This window comes from Notolepis coatsorum (genome assembly GCF_963971535.1).
Source record: "Notolepis coatsorum genome assembly, chromosome: 17".
NCBI lineage: Eukaryota > Metazoa > Chordata > Actinopteri > Aulopiformes > Paralepididae > Notolepis > Notolepis coatsorum.
The window spans coordinates 39,761,301-39,779,673 of record NC_140181.1 but is presented as its reverse complement, the minus strand read 5'-3'; the positions used below and the strand labels follow the sequence as shown (position 1 = coordinate 39,779,673).

Genomic DNA, 18,373 nt, shown 5'->3' with positions numbered 1-18,373 from the left:
TTCTCGACGTGCATATAGCGCTGGCCCTGGGTGCTTTCCATGTAGAACCACTTTATGGCTGGTGCGCCTTGGTTGCCCAATTGGCGGAGGGCGTAGAAACGGCGTTTTCTATGTGGGCGGCTGGGAAGGAGATTTTATCTCTACCGAGCACCAGTGCACTAGGTTAGACTCGACGGCTCACGTGCATCTCCGGGGGGAGATGACGGAGTAGATCAAAACATTGGCGGAGGGGTCTCACGCCCATGAGGTGGGCCACCAGGAGCAGTGCATTCGCGTACTGACCGTCTTGGTGGCGCCCTCTGTGATGTTTTGGATCGACCCCCCTCTTAGGACTGGGGATGGCGGCGTGACTAGGACGCGGGACTGGTTCTGGTCGCGCCGGACCAGGTCGGTTAACCCGTTGTCCGCCGGGGCGCAGATCTGCTGTTCTGGTACCCCGAAGGACTTTGTGCTTTTCCGGGGGGAAAATGCTGGGTCGGGCCAGGCATCGCGGGGATTGATGTCGTGGATGTGTGTGTCATATGTATGCCACCACGGGTTGCCCTTAACACTTTGGATGCCAGCGACGCGTTTTGTCGTTAGTTCATGCCGCCAGTTGAGTGCCGGCAACGCTATATAGCGTTTGTTTGTCTTTATTTTTTTATTGGCGATTTTAATTCATATTTCATCAATCGAGCCTCACGCTAGTGTTGCAGAGTCTCTCTGAGCTCAATTGGGAAGATACCGCCCCCTATCATCTCTCCCTGTGTAACTGCACCCCATTAGTTTAGACTGATGAAGGGGGGGGGGGGCAGTTTCCTCTTTTTACCTCTTCCGTCAAGCCAACTGAAGAGACCAAGTGATCGCCGGCCCTCAGAACAGCGTGGATTATGTATTTCCAGCACCCAACGCTGAATCAATAAACGCGATCGATATTTTGAATGGCGATCAGGAATTGGAATAATCTTTTTGGATAACATCTGATCTGAGGTAAGGAATCTATTTTACCAGTCTTGGGGTAATAAGGGCTTTTTTCACAGATATATCAACGTGTCCCATATGTGTGTGTGTGTGTGCGATCAGGAAATGAAAGAATATACTTTTCAGATCGCTTCTATAGCGTGCATAAGTACACATATACTATCGATAATCTAGCGTTTATTTGAAAACGATTCATAAATAGGCAGAAAAATGATAACGTTTTTGTGTATGCCAGAATATTCCAGTAAAGGCTGTTTATCACGGAATCTATATATTTTCCTGAAAAACGAGGGCTTTTCAAAATGCTATAAAACGGAAATGAACCGATTAAAAAACAATCCGTTTCGACAATGTTGACTGCAAACAAGTCATTGATAAGCGACGGGCAGATTAGACACATAGCCATAATTTAAGACAGAGATGATGCGTTCACAACGCTATCATTGAAGTGGGTGCTGGCATTTAACTGCGTTTTACCATGTTCACCAGTGGTAATCAAAGTGTTAACAGTGACGTGCTTGGTCCATACTGTGTTGTACCTTGCGCTGTGTTAGGGGGCTTGGCCCCTCTCCATTTGTTTCACCCCTCCCTCCCTGCTAGGATGGGGCTGGGAGGGGGCTGTCGGGGAGGTTGTTGTCAACTCCTCTAGGCATCCCTGTGTAGGTCCCGGTCCGCCGGGCCCAGGTCCGAACTCGTTCTCGTTGACCTGTTGGCCTGGGTTAACCCTTTGAAAACTGAAACACTTGTGCTGCTTGTATAGCCTGTGTATACACGCAGTTATGTTTCTGAGTTTTCTTTGTGGGTTAAGGGAACAACCACCTCCTGTTAAACTAAACATAGGGGGGTGGTTGGTTCTCCGGTGTGTTGGTAGCAGAGTTGACTCTCGGGTTGAGGCCGGGCTTGACCCCGTCTGCCCGAGAGTATGCCCCCGCATCTTTCATGACATCTGCCAATTGTGTCAGCCTCTTCTTTGAACCTCGACCCCGCTGGATTGGGGGGTCGGGTTTGTGGAGGTTATGACATGGTGCACAGCATACCGAACACCCCTTCCGGCGGGATACTGTTCTCACAGTAGACCCCTTAGGCGCCTGTCTAGTCTGCAGTGCTCCGGGCACAGGTCGAGTTCTGCTCTTGGGGCCTGTTGCCTGGATTGAGGGATCAACCTCCTTGGGGGTTGTCTCCCCGGCACGTCGACTGGCCCCGCAGTGTTGTGGGGGAGTAGCCTCTTGTAGAGTGCTTCAGAGCGGCGTGCCGAGGGGGGAAGGGCCTGCTCTTGATTTGGGCCCTGTCCGATACGCTTGCGATGTGGGGGGTGGTGTCACCAGTGACCGGGTCCCGATGCTACGGCCTCGTTGGCCTCACCAGGCCCCCTTTTTCCCGGGGGTCCTGGCCCTCAGGTTGTCCTAGGGCTGGGACCTCCTCCGTGCTCCGCTGCTGCGTCCTTGCCACGGGGTTGGGTTCTTGCCCTTCGACCCCGTGATGTTGGGGGCTGTGACGGAGGTGTTTTGCTTCTCGTCCGTTCCCTGGTGGCATGTGGGATGCGCGCCTGAGTGGTCGCGGGTCCTTCTGAATGAAGGTAAGTCCCACGGTCTGCTCACCCTGTGCGTTTGAGGTGCTGAAACCCTCTTCACACAGTCGGATCCGATTCCCTCCCGTCCTCCAGTAGGGGGGTCCAGGGGGCTTGGGTCCTCCCCGGTTCTGATGGTGGTGGGGGGCCTCAGCGGGTACATCTGTCAAGCTTTTCGCTCTGCTCAGCTCCTGTGTTCCATAAAGAGCAGAGCGTAAAGCTATACGATCTATAACGTACGGTTATCCTATAACCCTAGTTATATGAGTATAGCGAGCGCTCTGCTCTGACTCACTGAGGAGCCCGTGGTCTTCGCCTTCGGTGGTGAAAGACTTGGGAAGGAGCTGATGGTGTGGCCACGACCCCGCTTATATAGAGGAGCGGATGTGGGTGTGGCCAGGCGGATGGGTGTGTGCATGTGGAGAAAGTTATTCATTATTAGAGTAAGGGATAGTTCCATAAAGAGCAGAGCGCTCGCTATACTCATATAACTAGGGTTATAGGATAACCTTACATTATGCTGGGTCCAGCTGTAGGCTACTAGACTAGGTTTATCACCATAACATACTTGTAGTCTCCAGACTGGTTGGTTTGACTGATGGTCCTGTAATATTATTGTCGTTCCAGGGACGACAGCAACACGATGACATTAAACCAGATCATACAGGATAAATAAGAGCAATGATTATAACATCATCAAGGTTTCATATCCAAACAAAGGAAAACAGTGTTATAAGTGTAGAATATTTACTAATTAAGGTATGTTTAACCGGTTAACCTGCGCCCCCAAAATTGGCCATTTTAGTTTTAGTTTTTGAGGACTGCATACTTTTCTTGCAAACCAAAACAACATACTTTATCCTTATAGCACATGCATGAGCTTGGTCTCTTTTGAAAGATGACATTCTGAAGTTTCTGATTCCAGAAGGAAAATTCACTTTTAGTGCTAATGAAATAGAGTAACATAGGTCTGAACTTGAGTTGTAGAAAAACCTTTTACTCAAGTTTTTCTGTAGTAGTTAGTAGTCCAGAGGTAGTATTTCCCCAGAAGGTGGTATGGCTTACAAATCCATACGTACCCATAGCCTGAAGCCTTATGCAGTAGATGTCCAAATTTCATAAAGATCCATTCAGAAATTAGTGATTAGGAGTGATTTTGGTAAACTGTGTACAAAAGAAAAACTCAGTTTTCTCATAGACTTCAATTCATTCTGCTGTTTTTCTCTTCCTGTTTTCGCTCGTTAGTTTTTTTAGTTCTTTAGATTCATACATCCCCACGTCGGGTATCATTGGAAAGCCACACTCATTGGCTACAACCCTCCACAATCATTTTTGAGATCGCCAAATGATTGACGGAACTAGAGCCCCAAGAGTCGGGAGTGGTATTTTGCTCAATACCGTGTACTTTGCACAAGCCTCAAATACCGGCATGTAACTCGAGAACCGCTTAACGGATTTTGTTGGATTTTGTCGCTATCGAGAGGCAACAAATAAGCCTTCAATTTGATATTGTATTACAAAATATGCAAACCCGAGCCACTAGAGGTCGCCAAAGTGCAGGTGGGAAAATCGTCCTCAAAAGGGCCCACATGTGGGCCCTTGCAGCTTAAGTTTTTTTTAAATAATGATAATGTAGATTAGGTTAGGTGTACATATTTATACATGAATAAACAAGTCTGGTATATGTTAACATCAAAGATTTATAGAAGGTTGTATTTTATGAAGAGAGGAGCAGAAGGGTCATCATACCTTTTAGCAAAGCTAATTAGTGTTACGAGTTGGGTAGGTGTGTTGGACCCAGGTGCAGTGCAGAACGGATAGACGAGAGACAGGTGTTGATTCTCAAACAAAGGTTACTGTTTTATTTTGGCGAAGATGAAAGGCGACAACGATGAGCAAACAAAAGGGGAGAGTACTTGTCTCCAAAAAGAGGGAAAGCAAAGGGGAGAAAACAAGTCTCCAAAACATGCAAAGCACAAACAATAAACTGAACTATATATATAATAATGGGGAAAGCAAAGGGGAGAAAACGTTGTCTCCAAAACACATCATGAAATAAACACGATGGGCTACGGTGCTACATAAGCACACAGTAAGTTACATAATCGAACAAATGCAAGACACGGCAATTCCTATACATGGCGACCACACTTATCCGCCATGGCAAGGAGCGATAAGGCTTTGACAGAATGCATAGTAGTACTCACGGTAAGGTTCAGTGATCGACTGACGATCTGAATAGTAACCAGGAAGAGCATATAAAGCCAACTTAGTGCAATCAGGGCAGATAGACAGGTAATTACCATCAGGTAACACTAGGGCTTTTGCTCCCAGAGGAGAGCAAAACCCCAAACGTTACAATTAGTCTCAAACAATTGTTTTGGATTAGAATAATCTTATTGAGATATGTGGTGGCCCAAACAGTATTACAATTAGTAAGAATACATGAATGATTAATCAATGAACAAACTCTACTCCCAATTGACTTCATAGTCTTTGGTCAGATACTTTCTAGATTTCTAGATAACTTTGAAGCAGGAGCTCTCAATAACAGTTTGTTTCTACACTATTAGATCCAGGAATGCATGCTGGAGGCATGGCTACCATGGACATCCAGAACCAAGATATCCTTGCCCCGCGATACCGGTCTCCAGCTGTGCCCAGCTCTGCCCCTGCCTTCCTACCCCTTCTTTCCATGGTCAGGAAGAAGAGTAAAAAGAAGGGGGTGAGGCTCACCAAGGCTGATATCGGGGCCCCCAGTGACTTCAAGTTAGTATCAACATTGCTATTATCCTGTGAAGTTGAATGTAGATTTAGTTTGATACAGCCAATTTGCCACCTGGTCAGATCCCATGTCATCATTTGGAAAGATGCACTAAAATTTACATCTAAACATTTGCATATCATGTGAACATCACTGAAGAGATATCACAGAGAAGCATTGCATTTTCTATTCCAAAATGAAGCATTGTATTTTATATTCCAAAAAGAAGCATTATATTTTCTATTCCAAAAAGAAGCATTATATTTTCTATTCCAAAAAGAAGCACTGTATTTTCTATTCCAAAAAGAAACATTGCATTTTCTATTTCTATAACACAGTGAGGTCTAGTTCATATCCTTGATGATACTAATAGTACAAATAATACTACTAATAATAATATGTAATAATAAGAATACTAATATATAATAATAATATATAGTATGTTACAGCAACATAAATATTCATGCCATTCATCGCTTCTTGCAGGCATGTGACTCACGTTGGATGGGATCCTAACACAGGATTTGATGTAAGTTGACCCTGTCCACTCCCCTATATATATTCTCCTCCCGATGTGTTCGTTCAACTCGCGTCTCTGCGACCAGCCGCTCTATCGGAGATAGGATCACATTGTGTCATGTTTTGCTAGAGGGTGTATATGTTTATTATTCCGAATAGATCTACACAGGCTTATAGCCTATAATACGTGACATTTGAAGCAGGCACCACTGCTGTTGTAATTGTCTGGTAATAGCTGTTTCGAGTGTTTATTATTGGGTTGTTGTCGCAGACTCACTGCATGTTCAATTTGCGGCTCGTATGGGTACTGCCTTCCTATACCCAGTTAAATCTGTCTTCATATCTCACGCCCCAAAGGCGATAGCGAGGGGGGCATACGCGTGTAGGTCAGTGGCCAATCAGAGCGCAAAACGGGAACCCGGAAACACAACTGTGTTGGTAAATGCATACACGTTACCTGTCCAGCTGAAATAGTGCGAGCTCAGTATCACATTTCAAGCTCGACGCACAACAAAGGATTCCCACAGACTCCCAGAGGCACCGGCAGCTTTGAGCTGGATTTTTCCAAAATAAATCAGAAAAATATCTCCCAGCCTCTGATCGGCAGGCGGTTTTGCACACTGGGGGTAATTTTGTAGGAGGAAGACGGTGGTTTTGTGGATGATGGTTAGTTTTAAGATGCTACCCGGGAAACATTACTTGACAGGCTGATTACAGGCCTGGGACAGTCACAGAGACCATGTATTTCTCAGAGCATTTGATTCATTGGTAGCTGTCGAGATGTAAAGAAAATCTCACCAAATATGACCAAAATGGTTCTTAAAAGAATTGCCTGCCCTAGCTTTACTTCTCTGTAGTGTGATTTAGATAAATTCTAAGAGATAGATGAGTCGTTTTAACTTCAAAACGTCCTTCAAAGCAATGGATGGAACTTAACACATCCTAGCCTTCTACAAAAACCTAGGGGTCCGCAAAGACGACTTCAAACTCGAAATGGTAACAACAGATGAGGTGCTCAAGAAACTGAGCGCCCTCCAACCCAACAAGGCCACTGGCCATGACAATATCCCCTCCAAATTCCTCAGAGACTCAGCAGCCATCATCACCCCAGTCATCACCCACATAATAAACCTCTCCATAAAACAGGGATACGTCCCCAAAGACTTCAAAATTGCGAGAGTTACCCCCATGCACACAAAAGGCAGCGAATTAGACCCAGGCAACTACGAAAGTTATGGAATTTTTTTTCCAAAAAAAGTACCTCGCAGGGAAAAAAGCGAATCTACGAATTCCAATCATTCTGGCTTCAGAACATCCCATTCCACTGACACATGCCTTCTCTATTTGAACGATCACATCAAACAAGAGGTGGACACGGGCAAATACTGCAGCATGGTCATGCTGGACCTCCAAAAGGCTTTTGACATTGTCAATCACTCTATTCTGATTGACAAGCTAAAAGCAATTGGTTTTGATAGTTCATCAGTGAGCTGGATGCAATCCGACCTGGAGGGGAGAGAACAGATGGTGGAGGTGAACGGTACACTGCCCCCCCCCCCCCCCCCCCCCTCCCAGTGAGCTGTGGTGTTCCACAAGGAAGCATACTAGGACCATTACTGTTCCTAATTTATGCAAATGACATGTCATCAGCTTGTGACTGCAACTTGTTCCTGTTCGCGGACCGCTCAGTCCTGCTGGTCTCTGACAGGGACAAGTTGCAGGTTGAAAAAGCCCTCAGCTCTGAACTCGGCAGAATCTGCACCTGGCTCGCTGATAACAAACTATCATTACACCTGGGTAAAACAGAGTCCATTCTCTTTGGATCAAATAACAAACTCAGCAAGGCCAACGGCTTCTCTTTTACAGTGGGTGACAATATTGTCACAAGGAAAGATTAAATTACCTACCTGGGTTCCATCCTAGAGGCAAATCTTGCCTGTGACAAAATGGCAATCAATGTAATCAAAAAGGTCAACCAACAAACAAGATTCTTGTACCGGATCTCCTCTCTGGTAAACAAGAATACCTTGAAGACTCTAACAGGAGCACTCATTCAAGGGTACTACGACTATGCTTGCACCTCATGGTACCAAAGCACCTCAAAGGCCCTAAAAACAAGACTACAAACATCACAAAACAAACTGGTCAGACTACTGCTTGACCTTACTCCTAAAACCCACCTTACCCCTGCCCATTTTGACAACCTAGACATTTGTATGTCATGTATGTCATAAATGTCTTGATGAATTGAAAATGGGGGACCCTGATGTAAACAAGACGAAAGTCTTTTTCTGGTCTGCATCCTCTTAAAACAATTGTTAGTATTGAGCCGTACTGTATTGTACCCATTCTGCAATCTGTTAATAAAGTTTTCAATCAATCAATCAATCAATCAATCAATCAATCAATCAATCAATCAATCAATCAATCAATCAATCAATCAAGTTGACAAGGAATAGAAAGTCATTGCTAGCGACTAGTAACTAGTAAGTGAACTAAAAAACAACAACCTCAGTAAGGAAGATTTTTTCCATGAATCGCTACACACTCTCTATACACTCTCTACACACTCTCCTGGGCACAAAAGGCTGAAATATTGCAGAAAATGCACTACACAACCAAACACAAATGATGACAAAAAGGGTCCAATTCTCTCTTTTCTAGACCCCTAACCTCGACCCGGACCTAAAGACGTTCTTCTCCTGTGCTGGAATCAGTGACGACCAGCTGACGGACGCAGAGACCTCCAAAGTGATCTATGACTTCCTTGAACGTGCTGGAGGACTGGAGGCGGTCAAGGAGGAGATGAGGAAAAAAGGTGTTAAGCAGTGCTACAAATACAAGTCTATGTGACTTTGTTTTATAATTTCCAAGCCTTTTTAAGTTGTGTCAAGTAATTCGCTTATTTGCAGTCTTCCCCAGAGTCAGCTAGAAGAAAGACACCCTTCTCATCTCTATGCCTGCAGTACAGAGAGAGAGAGAGAGGGAGAGAGAGAGAGAGAGAGAGAGAGAGAGAGAGAGAGAGAGAGAGAGAGAGAGATTTTTGATTTTATAAAAAAACTTTATTTATTTACACACCAATACTACAATTTAAACAATCAAAAACAAAAAAACTCACATCTCAACAAAACCAAACTCAAAAAAAAAAAAAACTTCAAACAACACAACCATGAAACCACACAACAACAAAAAAATACCTAAGGTACATTCACATGAAAACATCACAAAAAGCCAAACAGTCATCCACCACTGAGCAAATAACCTCCTCGTAACACCACTGTTCCACAAAAGCATCTACATTTTTCATCTCTTTATAGAATCTAAAATCTATCCAGACCCTTGCCCTTACCAATGCTGAAAACACACTGGTCAACTCCTGAAAACCTTCACCCTCGATTTTGCTTTTCCTTGTAAGGTAAATTGCCAATTTTGCTTCACCCAACAGGAAATTTAACAGTTTCCACTTAAACGCATTGCTTCTTCTGTACCCAGCTCCAAATATAAAAACTGCCTTGGACCACTCCACATTAAAAGACAAAAACAGGATTCTTAATGTATCAAATAACAACTCAAGCCTCCCACACTCTAAAAAACAATGGAAAATATTTTCCACACCACCACAGAAAGGACATTCATTTGAAACATTAGGATTCATAACCGAAATAAAAGCATTTACAGCAACAGCACCATGGAGAATCCTCCACTGTAAATCCCCAGTCCTTTTTTTTGATGGGAGTTTATAGCTTGAGAGCGTTGAGAGCTTTGACACAACAGTTGTAAATAACTTTACCACCGACAGTATACAAATCCAGTCCTTTCGAACCTGTTTCGTCCAAAAGGCGCCCAGAACAACCATTAACATCAGTAAAAAGTTCCACCTCTGGAAAAGGGTCCTCTTCATCTGGGATCTCCTCCCCCGCACAGTACATCCTCAAAAGTTCGAAATCTTCCAACGACAGTCTTTCAGCCCACCGTTTTAAAATATAATCCATTTTTCGAACTGAATTCAGACCCAGCAGTTTAGCCACAGCATGTCCATCCTCTAACCTTGGCCCAGCTATATCCACAATTCTCCCCAGCGTGAGTATTCCTTTTTTGCACAGTATATGTCTGAGTCCTGGTGTTGAACTGTCCATTACGTCCAATCCAGTGGCGGCTGCTGACCAAATGTCTTGGTGAAGCACAAAATTATTATATTATATTATATATTAAATTATATTTTTTAAACATCCCCAACGCTGCAACACCCCCATTCCTCCCAGGTGTCAGGCTCCTCATTCGCTTCCATTCATTTTGGGGACCATGTTTAAATATCATACTTCTGAAGTATAAACAAACTATACTGCTGTGACGATTTCAATAAAACAGACCATTCTGAGTCAATGGTACAGCAAAACTGTACATTGGAATATTGGTATCGGTCAATCCCATTGTCCCGTGGGATTATGCCCCCCCCCCTCCCCGCGGCAATATTAATATTTGATTAGAAACGCAAGCAAGGCTTGCCGCGACTCATGTGGTCCTTGGGGGCTACCTTATTATTACACACGCAAGGCCACAGCGGGCCAATGAATTCATAATCACTGTAAAAAATATATATATATTTTTTAAATGCACTCACCACACAACAGCCAAAGCAGTGACCGATCTCATCTTCCATTGAATATTGCAGCTTCTCCATCGTGACAAGTCCGACTCGAGTCGAGACACGTTCTTTTATCCCATGGAAAGTGTAAACCACACCACTTCCGGTATTTTTAGCTCATGGGAGGTTCGGGGGGGAAGGCAGCGCATTCGTCCCCTCGCCCCCCTCCTCCTCCTCACGAGCTCCATGTAACGCGGAAGTGCAGTGGTCTATGCCATGTCTCGCAGCTCCTCTCTGATTGAGTCTCAGACCGTCGAGGGCTGTCAATCATTCAACCCGCATTCGTGAGTAGCGTGCGCAAAGTTGCACGGGCAGGGCTTAGCTCAAATATCCTATTTTGATTGGATAATAGAATAAAAATATCAACCCGTGCAGGGAAAGTTGCACTTGAGTGATTGACAGCTAGCCATTACTGACTGCAGATCAGAGAGCTCAGAGCTGTCACTTTTGGCCATTTTTGAAGAAAAAAAATTCACTTGCATTTTTTTACAGAGGAAAACATTTCTAATAAAAAAAATTATAATAATAATAAAAAAAAAATATATATATATATATATATATGTAAATTAATAATAATTATGAATTATGAGTGAATTTGTTTTTCACGTGTTGTCATGGAATAACCTCCACTGGTCCAATCTTGCCCCTCCGACAGGAGGTTCTCCCAACAACCAATATAATGAAAGAGCAGGTTCAGACACTTTTCATAAAAGCATGCTTTAAAAACCCCTTTGTAAAACGGAGACAATTCTGACAAACTTAACAAATGACCATCCATTAAAAACAAACCAGCATCAACACCGAACCCATTTGCTCTCCTTAAAATCACACTTGCAACATTCCTCCACACTAGAATATTGCCTGCATAAGTGAGGTACTTTTGTACAAACTGAAGACGGAAAGTTGCCATCCTACTCTCTAAATGTATTAACCCTTGCCCCCCCCCCTCATCCTTAGGCAAAAACAGAACAGCTTGAGATACCCAGTGTAACTTGTCCCAAAAAAAATCCACTAAAATGGCTTGCACGCTTTTTAATAAACCACTAGGTGGCTCCATACACGCCAAACGATGCCATAGTGCAGAGGCTACCAGGTTGTTTATTATCAACACCCTTCCTCTGAAAGACATTTTTGGTAACAACCACTTCCACTTATCTACTCTTCCTTTCATCTTTTCTAAAAGCCCTTCCCAATTCTTTTTTACTGTTACCTCATCACCTAAAAAAATTCCCAGATACTTGATACCCCCCCTTTTCCATTTTAAGCCCCCTGACAAGACTGGTAAACCACCAGACCACCTCCCCACTGCTAAAGCCTCGCTCTTTCCCCAATTTACTCTTGCCTTTGTTAAAAAACTAAAATTACTAACACATTCTCCTAGAACATTAACATCTTTTTGGTGTGTGACCAGGATTAAAACATCATCCGCATATGCAGATAATATCTGCGCATTTTTCAAACCTGGTAAAACCAGACCGCAGATTCCAGCCCTTATCCTATGCAGTAGAGGTTCAATGGAAATAGCGTACAACATTCCTGACAATGGACACCCTTGCCTAACCCCACGTTCTACATTGAACGGAGCACTCAAACCCCCATTGATCTTCAATACACTCTCAATGTCCCGGTACAAAACTCTGATCATCGCTATAAGACCCGGGCTGAGACCAAAACGCTCCAAAATCTTCCAAAGATAGAGGTGCTCAACCCTGTCAAAAGCTTTTTCTTGGTCCAATGAAATAAACCCAACATCTAAACCCAAAGAACTAGAGACATCCAAAACATCCCTAACTAGAGACACATTGTCTGTAATGGATCTGCCAGGCACACAGTAGGTTTGATCTTTATGTACGATTTCCCCAATCACCTCCCTGAGTCTGTTGGCCAGGGCTTTCGACAGAAGCTTGTAATCCGTACAGAGAATCGCAACAGGCCGCCAGTTCTTAATGTCTTGCAGATCTCCTTTCTTGGGTAACAAAGTTATCACCGCTCTCCTGCAGCTCAAAGGCAATGACATTTCCTCAAAACTCTCATTGAGCACCTCCAGCAGATCTTCACCCATCTCCTCCCAGAAAGCTTTGTAAAACTCAATGGTCAGTCCATCAATGCCAGGGGCTTTCCCCCCCTCCATTCCCTGCAGTGCATTGTACAGTTCATTCAGACCCAGAGGGTCCCCAATACCGGTATTCTCTTCCTCAGAGATCTTTGGAAGACCCTCACAAAAAGAAGCAAACAGCGGTTCATTCTCCTTATATTCACTCTTATACAACCGTGAATAAAAACTCACAGCTTCATTTCCGAATCTCTCCGTCCTCTACTAGCTCTCGTCCTTCAGCCGTACGCAGAGTGTTAAGAAAACGTCTATGCCCATTCTTCTTTTCCATACCAAAAAAAAAACTGGAAGGTGCATCCATCAAGTTAGCACTTTGGAACCTCGACCGAACCAATGCTCCCTGTGCCTGCATGCCTAGCAGATCCTTAAGCATATTTTTCTTGGATTTTAGAACCTCAAAATATCCTTGACTCCGTGTGGGCTCAAACATATTCTGAAGGCCCTCAATCTCAGCCTCTAGATCCCTCATTGACCTTGTAATGCCCCGTGTGACATTAAGAGTGTATTGCTGACACAACTGTTTAATTTGAACTTTCCCACAGTCCCACCACTGCCTCAGGGACATAAAATCCTCTTTTTCACCCCTAAACCTTTTCCAAAAAAAAATAAAAGTCTCCTTAAAATTAACATCACACAGTAATGTGGAGTTAAAATGCCAATAAGCACTCTTTGGTTTTACCCTTGAAATAAAAACATCACCTAAAACCAACGAATGATCAGTAAAACCCACAGGCATAATTTTACACATCTTAACAACTCCACAATGATGTTTAAAACAATAAAACCTATCCAACCTAGCTAAAGAAATAACATTTTCTCTAACATGAGTCCAAGTATATTGTCTCTTGTTGTCATTTAACCTTCTCCAAATGTCTACAAGATCATGCGTCTCTACGAGTTGATTTAAAATCCTCTGCGATTCTCTGTGAGGTTCATAATGATTTCTGTCTAAAAAATTATTCTGAGTGCAATTAAAATCACCACCCAGAAATAAAAAATCATCAGTATTACAACTCCTCAGAGTGTCATTGCGCTCATTTAAAAACAAAGCTCTCTCTGAACCAACCACGGGCGCATAAATATTAATAAAAACCATAGTATGCCTTTCAAACTTGGCTTTTACTACCATCAGTCTCCCCTCCACTTTCGACTGTACATCAAAAGACAAAGGTACAAAACTTTTTGAAAACAAAATGCCAATCCCCCCACTCACTGAGGTCAGGGAGTTTAAAAACACCTCACCCTTCCATTCAGTCTTCCAGTCTATTTCATTTGACATATCACTATGCGTTTCCTGCACCAACATAACATCAATGCTTTTCACTTTGATCATTTCATACAACAGAACTCTTTTCTTTATGTCCCTTGCCCCATTCAAATTCAACGTGGCCACTCTAAAATTACTGCTCATAAAAAAAAAGAGTAAAACACCCACGTGAACAAAAACACCAAAACAACAAAGCTATACCGATTCCCCCCCATCATCATCTTCTTTGTTGAGGTCCTTCTTAACCCCCTGTACCAAAACCCTCAACCGGTAAAGGGACACCTTAAAATGTCCATCCCCAAGTGACAACACACCAGTCCTGTCAATTGGGACCTGAGGTAAGAAAATCAGTGAGGTCAAGGAGCAAAAAAAAACACTCTCTCCATGTCCCTTGCCCCATACAACAAACAAAACAAAATCCACTCTAAAAACACCCCCCATTAAGAAAAAAATAAAATAAACAACAAAAAAATACTAAAAACAACAAAACTACACTGAGTCCACTCCGTCCTCCACCTTACTGGGGTCCCGCTGTACCTTCTGTAAAAATGTTCTCATCCTGTACATCTCTGTTTCAGCAAAACGACCATCTCCTTGAAACCTCATATTTGTCCTTGCTGACACAATAAACAACCCTTTATCTGGAAAAAAATCAGTTACCTCTACTCCCCTCCTATTTTTTGTCATCTGTAAAAACATTTTCATTTTCTCCATTGAATAGCCCTCATTGCCTGTATTAACTGCATCACCCTCAAATTCCTCATCATCCTCACCAGCGCCCATCTCCGACCATATACTCTCTTGTGAACTCTGTGTACTGCAGAGTACCTCCTTCACATCTGCCTTCTTAGCTTGAGAGCTTGACAACTCAATTACTTCTAGCTTCCTCTTCTGCCTAACAACCATCATCCCGTCGTCCCCCTCCTCCATGTCAATATCCTCTACTTCCTCCACCCTGACCCCCCCAACCAAGTCCTTTGACCCTGCTCCTTCAACAGTCCCACCTTCCTCCTGCCCATTCATCTCATCCACGCTGATCCCAGCCCTTCCACCCAGTCCCTGCAGCTCAATTACCACCACCTCATGTTCACTTCCATCCTCTGTAATCCCCCCTACCACGACCCCCCCCCCCCCCCCCCTCATTCTCATCCCCACCAACTGTCCCTTTTACTTCAACAGGTCCACCTTCCTCCTGGCTGCTTATCGTGTCCCTACCGACACAAGCCCCCCCACCCTGTCCCTTCAGACCAACTACAGCCACCTGGTCACTTCCATCCTCTGTAATCCTTTCCACCACGACCCCCCCCCCCCCCTCATTTCCATCCCCAACATATGTCCCTTGTACTACAACAGTTCCACTCTTCTCCTGGCTATTCAACGTGTCCCGGCTGACACTAGCCCCTTCTAGTTTCAAGTTTTCAAGTTCAAGTTTCTTTAATAGTTGTCATACAGAAGTACAGAATACTTTTGTACAAAATGCTTCTTACTGTTGCGCTCCAGAGACTGTGCATGACAAGATAAGTATGAAATAAAAACATAGTAAAAATTAGAAGAAAAAAAGAGGTCACAGTGTTCAGTTTAGACATATGTACAATGTTCGTAGACGTAGTTACCATACAATATACAATACTGTGCAGTGTACTAATATACAATACTATATAGTGCAAGGCATAAATGGACGAGGTGCAGTTTAGGTACAATTCACAGTAGGTGTACGAGTTGTAGTGCAAATCCTTTATCAATAAATATAAAGTGTAAGTGTGTTTGTGTGATCTAAGTGTGGAGAGTGGGTGCTGCAGTGTGTTGTTTGTTTGAGTGAGTGTGTGTGTGCGTGTGGGTGTGTGTGCTGTGTGCATTTGATGGTTGTTGCATAGTGATTATTGTTCGTTTAGCGATTATTGTTCGTTTAGCAGCCTGATGGCCTGGGGATAGAAGCTCCTTCTGAGTCTTTCTGTGCTCGCCATAAGACTCCGGTATCGCTTGCCTGACGGCAGCAGTTCAAAGAGGCAGTTGTTCGGGTGGCTCGAGTCCTTAATAATTCTCTTAGCCTTCCCCTTGCACCGCTTGTTGTAAATGTTCTGGAGGGTGGGAAGCCCCCCTCTAATTGTGCGTTCGGCTGAACGTGTCACTCTTTGTAGTCTGCTACGGTCTTGTGCAGTGCTATTCCCAAACCAGGAGGTGATGTTGCCGGTCAGGATGCTCTCTATTGTACATGAGTAGAAGTTCCTAAGGATCTTCTGGCTGACTTGGAACTTCCTTAGGCGCCTGAGGAAGTAGAGGCGTTGTCGTGCCTTCTTCACAACACTGTCAATGTGTGTGGTCCATGACAAGTCCTCGGATATGTGGGCTCCGAGGTACTTGAAACTGTTCACTCTCTCAACTGGTGCCCCGTCGATGCTGAGGGGGCTGTAGTCCTTGACCCCCGACCTCCTGAAGTCCACAATCATCTCTTTTGTTTTGCTGACGTTCAGGGAGAGGCAGTTCTCCTGACACCACTGTGACAGGTTCTCTACCTCTTCCAGGTAGGCCCTTTCGTCGTTGGCAGAGATCAGGCCCACCACTACTGTGTCATCAGCAAATTTGATGATGGTGTTGTTGTTCCGCTGTGCTACGCAGTCATGTGTGTACAGGGAGTAGAGGAGGGGGCTCAGAACACAGCCCTGGGGGGCCCCTATGTTGAGCGTGATGGATGAGGAGGTGCAGTTGCCGGCTCTTACCACCTGGGGTCTGCCCGTCAGGAAGTCCAGGACCCACTGGCACAGGTCATAGTTCAAGCCCAGGTCCCTGAGCTTGGCTATGAGTTTGGAGGGGACTATGGTATTGAATGCTGAGCTGTAGTCGATGAACAGCATTCTCACATAGTTCTACCACCCCCCCCCCACATTTTTATCCCCACCAATTTTTCCCCGTACCGCATCCCCAGCCTCACCCACTCCTCCCATTTCCTTATCACTTCTATCTGGTACAATAACCTTCTCAGAACTCTCCCCACCACCCCTCTTCCCCTTTACCCCCCCCCCCCCCTCAACCCCTTGATCCACACGGTCCACACCCCAAGCTGCTCTTCCTTTCTTCATTGCGCTCTTCCCATCATATGCCCCCCTGCTCGGCCCCACGCTTGTCTTTGATGCCCCTCCCTTCCACACGCAAAACATCGCATGTTCTGTGTTGTCGCAAAAATAATATACTCGAAACCGTCTATTATTACTTTGAAATTAAGATCCAACTCATCATCACGTTTGTTCATAATAATGAATGTCTGCCTTCTGTGAGAAACCACATGCTGTAATTCAGGTGCTTTAAACCCCGAAGACATCTTCTTTAATGGAGATACTATCTTCCCAAACCTGGCGAGTTCCCTCAATATAAGCTCGTCGCCCACCAACGGAGGAACGTTTGACAACGTCACCTTTTTGGCAGGTGTTGTGAGCGGCATCACAGACACAAAAGTATCATTTATGATCAAACCATCCGTTATCAATCGATTTACTTTAATCAAATCATCCACAAAGAACACGACACCCCCATTCATCCTTGCCGCAGACTTAACGGCCGGAGCGCCTACTATTTTCGCAACAGCGAGACTACAGTCCTCCACTGAACACGGAAAAGCCGGCGAGACCTTGAAACCATGTTTCCTGGTCAAACGCGCAAAGTCCATAGTCCAAGTGCACTAGCTTAGCACAATGACTGGAAGTGGTTATGGACTAGATAAAGTAATGAAATACACTTTCCAATAACTCCAAAACTGTCTTATTTACATGATGTGAGTTGTGTATTTACCACATGTATAAATAACAATGTAAAATGAGACATTGTAACTTTCTTAATTTAAGTATAAATACATCACCTATTCAAATGTGATGGTACTTCAAACAAAAACACAAATTCAGATACATTTAGTTGGATCTCCACATTCATATCAATGCATTTTGCACCCCTATACGGGGTACTATAACACAGTGAGTTCTAGTTCATACCCTGAGGTAACACATTGAGTTCTAGTTCATACCCTTGGGACCGGTACCGGTCTCGTCGGGCTTAAGAGGTTAATGAGGTAACCCAGTGAGTTCTAGTTCATGCCCTCAATAAGGTAACCCAGTGAGTTCTAGTTCATGCCCTCAATAAGGTAACACAGTGAGGTCTAGTTCATAGCCTTAACTCATTGACTGCCAATAACAAGTATATTAGTTTTTGGCGCCCATGCGATGAACGCCAAAAATGAGTATATTCGTTTTATGTTTTTTATTTTTTTTACGATACTAGACACTCTCGCGCACCTTGTGTATGGATGTGGTAACCCTGTGATAACGATCGAATTCCGATAGGTGGCAGTGTCGCCTACCTTTTGAGTACATCTGGGCCAGTTGTCCTGTCCCCCATGAACTCATCTGAGAAAACTGTTGGTGAGAGAGGTGGCAATAGTGACGGTGTGTAGCGAACAATGGAGATTATCATGAAGAGGAAAAACAAGGTGAAAACTATCCAGAAGGTGCGTTTTCACCAGACTATGTTGGTAAATCAGAAAAATACTAAAG

At 44.1% G+C, this 18,373-nt stretch overlaps 1 protein-coding gene across 1 annotated transcript in view; it reads left to right on the top strand.

Annotated features, from left to right (window-relative positions):
- wasb (WASP actin nucleation promoting factor b) overlaps positions 1–18,373 on the top strand; it is a 63,499-nt gene that overhangs the window by 37,945 nt on the left and 7,181 nt on the right. The window contains exons 6-8 of the mRNA XM_084332899.1: positions 5,101–5,296; positions 5,778–5,820; positions 8,475–8,628. Of these exons, the coding sequence (XP_084189025.1) occupies positions 5,101–5,296; positions 5,778–5,820; positions 8,475–8,628 (393 nt within the window). The remainder of the gene's footprint in view (positions 1–5,100; positions 5,297–5,777; positions 5,821–8,474; positions 8,629–18,373) is intronic.